At 52.9% G+C, this 14,950-nt stretch overlaps 1 protein-coding gene across 19 annotated transcripts in view; it reads right to left on the bottom strand.

Moving 5' to 3' along the window:
- Window positions 1-14,950, bottom strand: part of LOC105476270 (PBX/knotted 1 homeobox 2) — a 330,030-nt gene that overhangs the window by 73,897 nt on the left and 241,183 nt on the right. For 17 of the 19 annotated variants that reach the window (XM_071076013.1, XM_071076011.1, XM_071076010.1 and 14 more), the window contains one exon: window positions 6,688-6,796. The exons of the other annotated variants lie outside the window; for them this stretch is intronic. In XM_071076013.1, the coding sequence (XP_070932114.1) occupies window positions 6,688-6,774 (87 nt within the window). In that variant the 5' untranslated portion in view covers window positions 6,775-6,796. The remainder of the gene's footprint in view (window positions 1-6,687; window positions 6,797-14,950) is intronic. 19 annotated transcript variants of the gene reach the window in all.

Here is a 14,950-nt window from a genome sequence, read left to right as displayed (position 1 = left end):
AATGAAATTGGGGTGCGGGTGAAAAGGGGTGGAGGAACACCACTGTACTTTTTGTAACCACACCCTCAACAGTCTTGCAAAGCAGGGAGGGCAGAGTTATTCTCATTTTACAAACACAGAAACTAAGGCCCCATATGGACTCTAAGCTCCAAGAGGACAGGATCTCCGTTGATTTTGCAACCCAGTACACAGCACAATGTCCGCACAGTCCACAGGATACACTCAATGTTTATCGAATGCATGAGTGAATGAAAGAAACAGCTCTGAAATTACTTGCCTGAATTTGTATAATTCATCAGCAGTGGAGCTGATGAATTATACAAATTCTTATTACAAGGCCTGATTCCTGAATTTCTACGAGGTTGAGTCATTCCATCCTCCTCTTCAGATCACAGACTTCAAGAACAGCGAGCGTCCCGGGGCCCTAACTCATCCACCCGCCTCCTGCCAGGCCGCACACACACCAAAGCTTTCCAAAGACCAACTAAGACCAACGGCGCAGGAAAGGGAGGCGGAGCACGTAAGGTCCTCCCCAGACCCGCTGCTGACTTGGATGGCCTGTCCCCTGATTTATTTTAGGCTTTGTATCCCAGGGCCATTAACTATTTTTGTAGCTGTTTAGGGCATTTGTCCTGCTTGGGGACAAGGGGGTAGACAATAAAATCTCTGTTTTTGGTAAATATCAGAATATAGTAAGTTCATCAAATAAAAAACCTATCCCAGGCCAGTAGAGTGTTTCTCCCCCAGCTTTAAAGCCATGCTGACAACCCACCACCTCCAAATGGGCATAAAGGCCCCGTCGGACCTGCAGGTTGTTTTTGCCTTTTACACAATGAAGAGTCCAGGTCTTGAGTGAGTGGGAGTGCAGGGATGTGTCCAGCTTAAAGACATGGGTGGCTCAAGCAGGCAGAGAGAGAAGCCACTGTGCACAAAGAGAAGAAAGGCCCAGCAGAAAAGAAAAAAGAAAGAGAAGAGTCTGTTCTGGTGAGTCGAAGCAAGGGAAGGTGGGTCCCCATATGGTCCCTGGGGTGTTGCCCCCAGGGGCAGAGGGAGCCATCAATCACCATCACAGAAAAGGCTTAGGGGAACTTTCAAAGCTGCTGAATGAACTCTATTGCTGCAAAGCGAATGTGTTTCACAGGCAGCTGAGCAGAGGGACCTGCAAGGCAGGGGGCTCCAGCCCTTAAAGAGATGAGAGGAATGTAAAGCGAGTGTGAAAACATCTGAACCCGCTTCTGCCTGTCACCGCTGCATGGCCTGGATGGAGGCCATTCACAGCCAGGGGCCCCAGCCACCCCCTTTTGCCTCCAGTTAATTAAACCAGCATGGGGATCCTAATGACTGATCAAATCCCATCCAGCTTCCCCAGGATATCTGCCTCCCCTGGCCCCACCTGGAGTGGGGATGGTGCTGGGACAGGGAGGGAAAGACGGTGTCCAGAGAGACGGGTCTGGCTTCCTCAGTGTGGCTGGCCCAGCTTTAGCCTTCCTCTTGAAGGGTAAGTGAGACACTGTTGTGTTGACCCCAGATCTCAGTGCCATGTCCTGGAGTCCCAGACACCATTCTCCCCACTCTGAGAGATGCTAGAGGATCAGGGTGGGGGGAATGGGAGGGACGCAGCTTTTGCAAAGCACCTTGAGCAAACACTTGACTTCCTTCCAAAGTGAGTCTCCCAAAGCGGATCTCAACAGGGAGTTCTAACTGCCTGTCTTGTCTCTCTCTGGTCAAAAATGAGGCTGCATCCTTGGTGAACTGCCAAAACCCTTTTAATGCCACTCATCATCAAGTAATGCTACGTAAGCACCTAGCTACCTAGCCATCAATTTGTTCCTAAACTATCCATTGAGTTTAGTTTCACATCGACAGGGGCTGTGCCTAGTGGGCCAGACTAGGATCTACCAGGATTTCTGCTTTCTAGTCCAATGCTCATGCAGCTGACATGCAGGGGACACGCAGACTGAACATCCTAAACATTGAATACATACTCAAATAGATACAATATTTATCTTGCTAATAAGCCAAGGGCAAAGCTATTTTTGGAACGGTAGGTATGTGTCTGCGTTTGAGGAAAAGTTGTGGGGGGTGGTGCTGATAATGAGAGTGTGTTTTGTGTGTGGGAAGGTGAGGGGAGTGAAGTGGTTGCCTTCACTAGTGAACCCGGATGGCTCCCCAGAGTGGCTGATGGAGCTACAGAAGTGAGAACTTCGCTTGGTGGGTAATGTTGCATATGGGTGTTACAGGAAGGTCTCGAGTGACATTTCTGAGAGTACACGAATCAGAGGTATTTGCCTAGGAGTGACAGGGTGGTCGTGTGTTCCCAAGAAAATTCTGGGAGGGAGGCTGGAGTGACACTTGCTAGGATACTAAGCAAGGCAGGAGAGGAAAGAAACAGTAGCAAATGGAAGGGTCAGTGGGGATGCTGGGGCAGTGGGAGGACGGGGCTGTGAAAGTCCAGCTGACAGCCAGGCCACTATGGCAGAGATGCAGAACAGAAGCGGGGTGATGCTGGAATCAACACAATGCACTGAACTGAGGATCACACGCCTATTTCACATCCAGGTCTCTCTAGAGACAGTGTGGTCATTAGGCAATCATGGTAGAATTACACCACCCTGGTGACTTAACCCTACCCTCTTCAGGGCACAAAGTGAGGGTCTGCATCAAGGACCCAGTTACAGCATGCTGGAATTGGGGTCCTGTAGTTAAGACAGTAGAGGGTGCTGCTACTCTGGCAGAATTTAGCAGGAAGCTAACAGAAGGAAGAAGTAGGTCACAGGGAGGGTTCCACTGGGCTGTTGCTTTTGCACTTTCTTTTTTTCTTTTTTGAGATGGAGTCTCACTCTGTCTCCCAGGCTGGAGTGCAGTGGTGCAATCTTGGCTCACTGCAAACTCCGCCTCCCGGGTTCGAGCAATTCTCCTGCCTCAGCCTCTCAAGTAGCTGGGACTACAGGCGTGTGCCACCATGTCTGGCTACTTTTTGTATTTTTAGTAGAGACAGAGTTTCACCATGTTGGCCAGGCTGGTCTCGAACTCCTGACCTCAGGCAATCTACCCACCTTGGCCTCCCAAAGGGCTGGGATTACAGGCATGAGCCACCGTGCCCAGCCTGCTTTTGCACTTTCTAAACATACAGTCATCCTTCGGTGCACAATCAACAGAGTGACGACCTTACAAACAATCGCAAAATTTCTCCAGGATGGACTGCAACAGAACCGAGGGGCTAGAAGCCGCTTAACCATTGTATCACTTGGCTTGTGCCCAAATAGCACGAGGCCATAACCATGAATGTTTCTCTACTAAAATGGGAAGAAAAAAAAGGCCTTCCTCATTTTTAATAACTTTATTCCCCAAACTTCAAAAATGAAATTGCCAAGTTAAGAACTTGCCTTGAAAAAAAATTCTAATTTATTATAAAGAAGGTCCGGGGCTTGGGAATTTTTTAATGCAGATTCCTAATTTTCCAAAGTGAGATTCTCCTGTGCATTTGAATAGATTATGCTCGGCATTGCTAGCCCTTAGCACAACGGGAACATTATTAAAACGATCGCATGGGTCTCAGAGGAAGGGCTCTGCGTCTCGCTTCCTTTTTCATTTGGGGGACTTGGTATCAGAGACTGTCCATTTGTTGCCTGTGGAAGAAACTGGGTTTCTGAAGAGGTGATGGAGAAGTGTGCTTAGCTGCCCAGGTTGTGAGGAAACAAGTCATACGTGGTCCAAACATAATGAGATTAGACCTAAAGGAATGAGGAGGGAGTGGGCCTTGTTTCCTGAGAGCTCTGTTTTGGACAGGATTCCCTGGTGTGCCTGACCCATGTCCCCATCAGGCTTTGCTTCCCTGAAGATGTGGAGTCTCAGAGAGTGGCTGGTTCTCGGGGATATGAACACTCTGAAGGGAAATGCAGTAGAGTCTCCCCCTAGGAAGCTGGGATCCATATCTCGAAAAGATAAAGGGAAGAAGTCAGGGGTCCAATGCAAGTTTGCAGAAAGTGCCAGCAGCCAGGCATGCATGGAAGAGCTATTCCTACAAGGGAGCCCCTCCTAGAAGCCCGAAAGAGTGGGCAGAAGGCCCTCAAATACCAGCCCTCTCCGGAGAGAACAGCCTCTCCCCCTAGAGTCAGAAGCCTTTGTTCTGGGGGCCTCCACCAGCTCCCCCATCCCTCCAACTCCACCCCTGCCCGAGCTCCTCTCCCTTAGCCCCACATCCAGCTCAGTTTCCTCGGGAACCAGCTCAGCTTGGGGAAGGCCAATGGCAATTTGGGCATAGCCTAGTGGCTTCATCAAGGCCATGAAGACCCTGACACCTTGACCTGGTCAGTTCACCATGGACACTGATGCTTCTCGTCAGATATTTCACTCATGGATTGCCAGGGTTACAAATAGATGGCAGCTTCCCCAGGACAAATTATTCCTTTGCTCTAAATGTGAAGATTTTAAATGGTGACAGTCTAGAGGATCCTCAGAGAGGAGAGCCTTCGGGCAGTCCCCGTATCTGGCTTCTGTCTAAGACCTTAGATATGGAAGTGGAGTCTCCCTTCTACCTCACAAAGGCTAGAGCAGCTTAGTGGTGACTTCTGGGGAGCTGAGCACCTTAGGACTGCAGCCCACCTCCATCCGTCCCTCGACAGCTGGGATGTATTAATCCAGCTGTATGCCGATCATTAAATTAGGCTTCTGGATCAGCATTCAACACAGGCCCTTGCTGCAGCTCTCCCGCTAATCCCCGCCAAACCAAAACTTCTCCCAGCTGCCCAGGCAGTCAAAACAGGGAGGGGTGGGTGAGAGGGGAGCGGCCGCCATCAGTCATGCCAACGCAGTGTTCTCTGACCTCTCAGCCCTGCCCTGGTCTATCCTTGAGTCTTGGGTATGGAGGTGTGGGCCTTGGCAGCTACCACCTGCTAAATACAGGAAGGGTCCCCATCTCTGTTCCCCATTCTGACGAGAGAATCCAGTTACAAAACAAGTGGAGCCCAAGTTCCCACCACTGAATCGATATGTGGGCACTGATGTGTGCTGGCTGAGCAGAGTGGGAACGGATCTGCTGCTATCAAAGAAGGAAGATCTTGCCCCTATTCTGGCCCCTAGCTTCTCGTTCTCTCACTTTTTTCTTGGGAGGCAAAAGGTTCCCATCAGTTGAGGGCTCCTTCTGAACTTTGTCTCGGGAGCTGAAACTACAGAGGGAAGGGACTTGACATAGTGCTGAATGCCTGGAAGCTTTCAAATACAAGAGCCATGTAAAGGCCAAGTTCAACCTTGTGGCTTATTCATGGAAACTACTGGCATGAGCAGTGGGTTCACTGAGGATGGGGTTAGGCTGGGAGAGCTGGGGAAGTAATGTGATTTGATATGTGGGAGTGGGGCCGTAGACACGTGCTCAGCATGGGTGAAGGACCAGCGCTTTTGGACCTTCAAGGGCAGAGCAGTCAAAGGGGTTCCATATGCTGAGTACGCTAGAAAGAGGCCCCAGAGCATCTGGTAATCTCCCGGGGGATGACAATGATGTATAAAGCAGCTACTATATGCTCTCACTAGGCTGGGGGCATCAGGACCATAGTGAGCACAAGCCCAGCATCTGCATCTTAAGACCCCTTTCATGCTGCACACATTTTCCATGTAGCCCATGAGAACCGCTGTGTTTGATGAGTGAGGGATGGCAGGGTAAGGCAGAGACTGGCTGCTGGAGGAGTGCAGATGGTAGCCTGCCCATAGCACTCAGCGGGCAACTGCTGCACATGGGCAAATGTGAGGATGGACATTCTAGCTGGGTGCATTTCACATCACAGGTGCCCAATAAATAATTGTCGAATTCATATTGACAGGAGAGTGTGAAGGGAGGCGTCAGAGAATGAAGGCTTCTGTGAAAGCACAGACACAAAACTCAAAGTTTCCAAAGAACCAAGGGTGGACAAGAGGAGCACCTGGGGGAAGCAAATAGGAAAAGCGGCTGGTCTCAAGGATGTGGGAGGGCAGCCCCCACAAGCTGGGCAGGCTTCCAGGAGGAGGAGGGCCGACAGCATGAAGACAGTGAGAAGGCACTGCTGAGAAGGGGCTGTTGCAGGAGTGGCAATTGGGGTAGGGGGTGCAGAAGATCTTGGGGGGCAGCTGTGTCTGAGCTGAGGGGTGGAAGCTGGGGACCAGAAGAAAGGGGTTGTGGGGTATACAGAAGGAATCTTGGCTTTTAAAAAGTAGAAGCCCAGAGGAGTTCTGAAGAGAACAGAGATTCTCCCGATAGGCAGGCAGAGGAGGACAAGAGCCCAAGTGACGGAGAACGGGGGCCTGACACTCAGGAGCCTCTGAGTAGCAAGTTTCTCAAACACTCAGAGGGCGGTTCCACTCACATCTGGTACCTGGGTCTCCCCAGCTGTGGATTTTGCCCCAGTCACAACAAAGGGGTTTGGCTGGGCTTCTCTGCTGTCTGAGGGGTGGGGTGGGGGACAGGACTGTGACCATTACTCTAGCTTCCAGTCCTAGGTCCCGGGTTCTGAACCTGGTGGCTCCCCTTGGGGTCTATGTTTGCAGGACTCTCGCTCCCCAGGCTGAGGGGGAAGAGCCAGGAGTGCCGCCAGGACATGACTGTGGGAGGCCTGGCTCAGCCCGTCCGCCCCTGGAATATCCCAGCCTGCAGCTGGGGCTCTAAGGCCACCACACTCCCTCCCCCATGGTGGGAGGCAGCGGCCCCTGCGCACTCACCTGTGGGCTGTCCTGGTAGGGTGGGGGCGGGACATTCTGCGTGGCCATCATCGTCAGAGCGGGGGCTGGGGAGGCATGTTGCATCATGGGATTGATTCACATGGAGGACCTGTGGGCAGGAGAAAGGGGGCCGCACCGTTAACACCGCCGAGCAGGCCCGCCCTGGGCACCCAGCAGCTCCCTGTGTCCCCCGCTGGGCCACCTGGGCCGGCCGGATGCAGCAAGGGTTGCACGCCCTTCAGGGCAACAAATGAGAGCTAAGGGAGAAGCCTGGGTGGGGAGGGGCTTGCTGTGCTATTTTGACTTGAAAGAAACAATATTCAAATCATATGTAAAACAACCGGTACCCCTGCAGCGGCGCTTTGTTCAGCATCAGCTCAGGCCTGTTGTGCATGTGGGGAGGGGTCCTAAGGGGGAGGAGGCCTGCCTGGTAGGAGCACGGGGGACTGGAGACCATTTGGATACCCCTCCTTCCCCAGGAGGGCCCTGAGTCCCAGCCTGATAAGGGTGCTCCTGGCCCCGCTGTTCCCCAGGCTTTCTGGAGCAGCCACAGCGCGCACAGGGGCAGGAGGGCCCCAGGCCAGCTACAGAGCCCCAGGGTCCTCAAGCGCTGAGCTCGCCCCTCCCCAGGGCTCACCACACCTCCTAGTGGTGGCAAGAACACGGGGCCCCGGACCCCTCCTCAGACTGCAGCCCCAGGGTGGCTGCCTGGAGGCCTTGAGGAAGGCAAACAGGCAGGGAATGCCGTCCACTCCTGTACTTTTCCAGGCGCGGGCTTGTGACTATGGGCGTGTCCACAGATGTGCCTGCATATCCTATTAAGCAGGACTTTCCTCAGCCTTGGTTTAGTATGGTCACCGGAATGTGTGGGTGCGGGAAGAGCTGTCAGAGCCAAATGGGCTACCTGCCTCTTTGGCTGGTAGAAGACAGAGGCCAAGAGTGACTTGTGTATGGGAGGGCGGGGGTTGGGGGACTTGCTGGTGAAGCTGGGATGGAAGCAGCACCTCCAGATTCCCAGCTCTGGGTCTGCTCCACTGTTCCCCCCACCTTTTCCCCATCACCAGTAAGCAGGCGAGCTGTCCCCATGAAGCCTCAAGACTTCCTCTTGAACTAGGATGTGGTGCCATAAGTGGAGATAGCCCAGCTGTGCCACCCAAGAAACAGAATGCCCAGAGAGCTGTTGTGCTACAGTAGATGCTCTGAAATATTTAGATCTAGAAGCCACAGGCTAGTTGCCTGATACGGGGCTGTCCACTGTAGGGCAGGAGGTTGCTAAGAGCCTCTGTGGAGTGCAGGGCGTGTTCTTCTCCTGGGCGGAGGGCACTGTTGGTCTAGAAACCTTTGTGAGCACAGCACTCACACCTCTCCCTCAAGCACCCAGGGCTTCATCCTTTTCCAGCCTGGCCCTTCCCAGGCTCTTCCAAAATGTTCACAGACCTGAATTCTGTGGGAATTTGAGAGTGCTTTGGAGCTGCTATCAACTAAAGGGGCTGGCCTCCAGGGTCGTGTGTGTGTGTGTGTGTGTGTGTGTGTGTGTGTGTGTGTGAGTGATTCATTTGGTTCTTTCTCAGGAAAGGGAAGTAAGAGCTACTCTGACCTGACCTGAGTCTCCAAGGTACCAAGTACACTTTGACCTTCTGCAAAAAGCACTGGAAATGCGTGTTTCACTCAATAGATGTCTACCAACTACCAACTCTGTGCAGAGAACTGAGTGAGGAGTGTGGTGAGACAGATGAATGAGGCAAGGTCTTCTCTCCAAGGAGCATGGCTAGGAGAGGGAGGTCATGGTCCTACAGGAGGAAGAAAGTGAGGTGGAGGTGGGTGGAGAAGGCACAGGGAGGGATGGCTCCCCCAGTGCTAAAAACGCCAACTACGGGCTGGTTCCATCGGCCTCACTGCCTGTTGCTCGCGCCCACCTGGACGGACCACCAGGATATCTTCACAACAGCACGCAGCGCCTCGCCCGTCTCACACTCCACTAGTCCCTGAGATCCAATTTCCTTTTGCAAGGGGACGCAGGAGGGGGCCTTGGGGGAGCCTCTCTCTTCAGGCAGGGGAACCAAGGCCTCTGTTCACAGCTGGATTTTTGTCTGCGTGGTGGTCAGCATCCCAGAGAGCCAAGAGCAGAGTGAGGGTTGCAGAGGGAAAAAGGTGTGTGTGTGTGGGGGAGATACAGACTCTTTGAGGCATCAGAAGGAAGTTCCAGAATTAAGACTTTTGAGATATTAAAGTGGGTGGAGTTTCTCTTTTTTGGACCCTGACAAAATAAAGGAAATAGGAATGTTTCAGGGGACTATGAAACATAGCCTTCCCTGGAACTCTGGCAGAGAAGGCAACTTTGGATAGGGCCCAAGGACCAGGATGGTGGGATCTCAGAGCACAGATCACAGATGCTCACCGGCAGGGGAAACACGTGAAGGGCTATAGCACTGTAGTGCCTGCAGCCTCCAGAAGAGGGAGCCTGGGGGCAGAGTCAGCGTGGGAGCCGCCTCAGGAAGGAGGGCTTTCTCCCCTCTTAGGGGCAACTAGTTCTCTTTAACCTCCGGCTTGGGTCTTTTGGTAACCTCATTCCATGGATTAGAAAGTCATAATGAAGGCAAAACAAAGGAAGCTCAACGAGGGGGCATAGGCTACAGAGAGGCGCCTTTCATTCACATTCTTTTGTTCACCGTCCAATGAATGGAAGGCAGGGTCATTTCAGAGGCGCTGTCCCTAGAAACATTGGTAGCAGCAGGAGGGCTGCCGTGTCTGGGGGTAAGGAGGGCTGGCTAAGAGTGGTCTGCACCCAGAGACAACCACCTGTGAGGCTGAGAGGAGACTGTTCAGTCCTGAGCCCACCAGGCTGTGGAGCAGGGCCAGACCCGCCTAGGAAGAAGACACAGGAATAATATTCTGAGGACCCAGATGGCCCTGGACCCTCCCCCTCCTTGGGGTCACCATAGGCCACTAGGCCACTGCCCCATTACCCTCTGGGGGCTTCTCCTGCAAGAGAACAGGAGGCCTTTTCAACAGAGGCTTAAGTTTCCTTCTCTGCTCGCTCAGGCACAGAAGCCTCTGGCAACTTGACACTCCGGGAGCTCAGCTGTGGGAGGACCCTGCACCCATGTCCGGAAGCTGGCTCTTTGCCTCACACCTCTCCACCCACACATGCACTTCCCCGGTTCCTGAGAGGCCACGTGCAACCATCCTGGAGAGGAATTTGGGGATCTGACTCGCCTTATCTGGGACTTGGCTGGGACTTTGCAGTGGGTTGTGGGGGAACTCCTTGAGCCACAGCAGGGGTCCTGGCCCTTTGGGGGAAGCCTGCCTTTTTTGCATTTTTTTTGGGAGAGGGAGAGGAGCAGCAGGCCTGAGCCCCTGCAAACCCACCTCTGGGCTTCAGAGCTTTTGTCACGGACTCTGAGAGGCTGCTTGGCCCTGTCCAGAGGCCCCAGTGCTCTGTCACAAGACACCTGGGCATTCAAGGGGGGCACAGGCAAGACTGCAAATGGAGGCCAGACAGGAGCGTCTCCCACGGAGAGATTTCCCATCGTGAACAGGCTCACGGGGAAAGGTTGCTTTTTGATTTGTTTTGTTCAGTGCTGAAAACCTTTATGATAAGACATCTAGGAGGGAAAAATTCTAACGCAACACTCGACCCCACAATGTTAACCAAGAAGAAATCATTTGTGTCTCTGATATCATCAGAAGAAACTAAAATGCCATGTTAGAGAGCCCAGGAGCCGGCGAGGCAGGGTCAGTGGATGCAGAGTCATAAAAGCACACCCCTTTAGGAAATGGGATGGGCAATCCTGGGCACCCGCCTCCCTCAGCCTCCTCAACCCACTCCCCCCACAGCCCTGTACCACCAGGCCGGCAGTCTGGAGCCCCAAATCCAGTGTGTTGACAAACAGGCTCAGAAAAAAATACCAAGCTCATTAGGAAGGAGCTCATTAGGACTTGTTGACATGAAACCCATTAGACCAATTAACATTCCATTAACGGCCTGGGGCACCAAGGGGTTAATGCTGCTGGGCAGTAATTGGGCCAGGGTGCCGGGGTTGGGGGCTCAGGGCCTTAAGGATGAGACACAAAGTCTAATTGGGAACTCTCTGGCCAGCTGGCCTGACAGCATTTGTTCCTGGCCCCTGACCCTAGCTGAGACAAATTGATGGGGGAGAGGGGAAGTAGGGCCAGCTCACTTGGCGCCTCACTGTCCCACCCACCTGCCCCAAACTGGAGACTGGGCCCATGGTTGGCACAAAGACAAGGGGGAGGGGACACTCCCACCCTCCTGGAATCTGACAGTCCTGTTTTCTTCCTTCACGCCCTTCCCCCCACTCCCTCTGGTCAAGTTTCTTTCTCAGCCCCGGGAAAGTGAGTCCCTTCTCTCCAGAAACTGCTTTTCAGCGATGTTACCCTCTTAGAAGAACTCTTTAAAGATGCTGGAATCTTTCAGGCCCAGAGCCTCGTTCATCTGAAGAGTGCTGGAGTTCAGAGAGAGGGATGGAGGGGATGGTGGCCCTGGGTCCACCTGCCTTCTGGCCCCTGACTTCCTCCCCTCTTTCCTCCCTTCCTCCCTTCCTTCCCCCCTTCCTTCCTCCCTTCCTGTCCCTTCTTCCCTCCTTCCCTTTCTTCTTCCCTTCCTCCCTCCCTCCCTTCCTTCCTCCCTTCCTTCCTTCCATAGCAGCTAAGAGGCACTCCTGAGGCCCCCTAGGAATGCTTCTGGTCTGTCCTCTGACACACACAAGCAGCGTGTTCACGATTTTCCTTCCCTTGAGACAAGTAGGGGCTGTGGAAGTCCCATCCCCTGTCTGGGTCTCAATTTCCCCATCTGTAAACTTTGGGATTGGATGAGGGAATTCACAGGGCCACCCTTCAGCTCTCAGTTCCCATGATCTAAGCCTGGGCTTGGGGCAAAAAAATCTGGCTTCCACATCCAGTGGAATCTACCACTTATTCTGTAGCCAGTACAAGTCACTTTCCCTCTCAGACTGCAAAATGAAGGGATTTCCCCAGAATATTCGGGAAGCCTTTGCCCAGGATTTGCACTGCACATATTCTTGTTGAATGGAACGGAAAGGGTTGGATTGTAGCTTCTTTCTAAAGGCCAGCCAGTGCCTGACTTCTCTTCCTCCCATCTAGTTGGAGAGTGGAAAGGAGACCCCTGAGACCAGCGAGCCAGGAGCCGTCAATCCCTTCAGTCCAGACGCCCCCAGGTTACCCCTCCACCCCCACCCCAGGCTGTCCCCTCTGAGCAACTGCCCAGGCCTGGGTTCTGACGTCTAGACAGATTTGCAGGAGGCTGAAATAACACAGTGAAACTCAGCAGGAGGGACCGAAAAGCTGCATTAGTAACCTGGCTGGCTTCAACATCTCCCTCTGGGGCAGCCTTCTCAACCCTGGCGCAATCCGTCTCTTCTCCCTCAGCCCCAGCCCTGCGTCCAAAATGATCTTCCCTGGCCCAGCTCCCTTCCCAGAAGTGGCCTGTAGGTGGCGTCGCAGGGCCCCGCTTTAATTGCATTATATAATATAACCTGTTTACTAAATCATGTAATCAGTCGCCTTAGGATTTGCAGCTTGGGATATGTATGGAGAATTGGACTTTGAGTCAAATTTAAAAACAAATAAAAATGAGAGGCAGCTGTTGCTGATAGTGTGATATTCATCTTTTGGAAACAAATTCACCCCAGTGCTATAAATTATGCCTGGAAAAAAAAAAAGTGTTGCTGGTGGAATGGAGTTGGCTAGGTCTCCTCTGCTGGCAACTCACAGCGATGAATCTTGAAATAACGGTGTCAACCTGTCACTGATTTCATGTGACTCTGTGGATTTATCTAAAGAAGCGAAGGCGTGTGGGTGCACGCGAGCACACACACAGAGAAACACACACACACACCAGGTCTCTCTGCAAAAACCAGTAAGGGCTAGAAGTGACAAGCTGGAGGCGGGGTGTCTGCTGGAGCTCGGTGGTCCCTGAGGCTTGATGGATGGATTTGGCACTGAGAACTGAGCAGTGACAAGGGTGAGGTCAATTTGTGGTGGCAGAGGAGGACAGAAGGAAGAGAGAGGACACACCATGGGCTGGGAAGCTTGACCATGTGAGCAGGGGTTTGTCACCTCCAAATCAGTTGTCGTATTGAAATGTTTCAAAAGAGGGAGAAGTGGAGGCTCCTGGAGGGGAGGATTAAGGAATTTGGAAAGAGGGGCAAGCTCCCCAGTGCCTGCCCCACCTCACAGCACAGCAAACACCCTCGCCTGCCTCTTCACCCCAGGGGCAGTGGGTGCTGAGAGGAAGCTGGGGACCCTGAGGATTCAGACAGCAGGAATGTGGGGCTGAGTGGGTGCTGCTTTCTCCCTGTCTTTCTGATCTTGGGCTGATGGGGCGACACGGAGATCCTCCAGTCTGATGAGGTCAGTCTCGGAGTGGGGCCTGGGAACCAGGGAGACAGGTTGTGCCTATCTGTTACTGAAGGAGGGACAGGTGCAGAGGAACTGAGTGGGATTTGCACTCAGGTCTGACATTCTTGTTCTTCAGGCCTTAGTGTCCTGAAGGCCAGCTAAGAGGTCAAAAATAAGCTGCAACTCCACAATGACCCAGGTCCCAGGGCACACTGCACCCGGCACAGAGCCCAAGTCCTTGCAGAATGTCACAGCCAGAACACCTGCTTCCCTGCTGCCCCTCCAGGTCCTCCTTGGAATACTCAGCGGGGAGGCAGAGATGACAACCCAGACAAGCAGACGCTCTGGCCACCCATAGCTCTCTGCACTAATTGTCATTTGCCACCCTTCTGGGAAGCCAACTTGGGAGGTGGTGCCAGGTCATGCCCTAATATCACAATGCTGGTGTCCGGGGAACAGAGTGGGGACAGAGCGGAAGCCAGCATGAGCTTTGGCTAGGACTGCCTGCTTCTGACTCTCTGAGAGATGTGCAAATCTCTCTCTCTCTCAATCCTCCTTCAGCCCTTAAATGCCACATGGAGTGAATGCGCTTTGGAAAAGGTAAGAGCCTTCTGTGAGACCAGAGAACCCAGAGACCCTTCCCCCAACCCCCAGTTTCCATCCCAAGGAGCGTGGCCTCCCCATAAATGGCCTGTGGTCCTATTTCCAAGGGCCTCAACCTCCTCTCCCTTCTCCACTCCCAAGACCATTTTATTGTTTGTTCTTTATTTGGAGTAACAGTATGTCCCCAATGTGGTCGGGCCAACCTATGCACTCACTGACCCCAGCCTAGAGATGAGCAGAAGCTTACATTAGAGACCCACCCTGGAGGAGAGGACACCGGGTCCCTCTGTGTCCACGGTTCACTATGGGGAGGATTAGTGGGCACACAAGCAGCATGACAAAGCAGTGTTTGGGGACAGGCCCCAGCACTGGGTCCATCACCTCCTCAGCCGCTCCCTCCTCCATGGACAGGACTTGCCTTCCTTGAATTCCAGCCAGACCAGGTTTCCCAGATAGGAGCCCCACCGTCCTGCCCTTTGCTGATGGCCATGCCGCTCTGACTCACACAGAAGCCAGAGTTCCAGGCCTGCAGCCTCTCCTCCTCGAGTCCCCAGTTCAGCTATTTTTTTAACTGGGCTTCACAACACGGAGCAGGGGAGTCAGAGGAGCAACACCCGTCCTGCTGGGGCGCCCTCTTCCTGGTCTTGCTCCTGCCTCTCCATACCACCCTCCCTGCCTCGCTGTCACACCTTTTCTGGCTTCAAAAAGCCGCTGATATATTTTACAAACTGAAACAGCAATTTAATTCCCCCTGATAGCGGCAATTGTCCATTAGATCTTCCTACCGAGGAGCTTAACAATAATTCCTTTCATCCAACTGCTTGCTTCTTCTTGATCTGAGAATCAATCCCATAAATAGCAGGCAAGAGTTCTCACATTACTCTCCCCTCCAGCTTTTAGCATTTTGATGAAGATTCTCATCTCCTCTTTAAGCACTTTACAACTTGGCAATTTTTCCCCCTTTGGTTCCTTTAAACAAAATAAAACAAAAAACAGAAAAAAGAAAAAAAAAAGCATGCCGGCTGGAAGGGGGAGCACAGCCCTTGCATTCTGCTCAGGGAAGTGGTGTGCGCCTTTCCTACCTGGAGGCAGGGGAGTGGCAGCAATGGCCTCCAGTGGGTCCTGTCTGCTGAAAAGTGGGTGCTGCTCTGCCCCAGAGGGCCATCTAGTGTGTCCCCAAACTTCACACTCACCACACCTTGGTCCTGCTTTTGCCAGTGGTGCTCAACTTAGTTTCCCATTCCAGGAGCCCCTCCCCCTATTGTTCGCCCCAGGAATG

The sequence above is a fragment of the Macaca nemestrina genome, chromosome 12, assembly GCF_043159975.1.
Source record: "Macaca nemestrina isolate mMacNem1 chromosome 12, mMacNem.hap1, whole genome shotgun sequence".
NCBI lineage: Eukaryota > Metazoa > Chordata > Mammalia > Primates > Cercopithecidae > Macaca > Macaca nemestrina.
The sequence above is the reverse complement of the archived record's forward strand: the minus strand, read 5'-3'. Positions and strand labels throughout refer to the sequence as shown.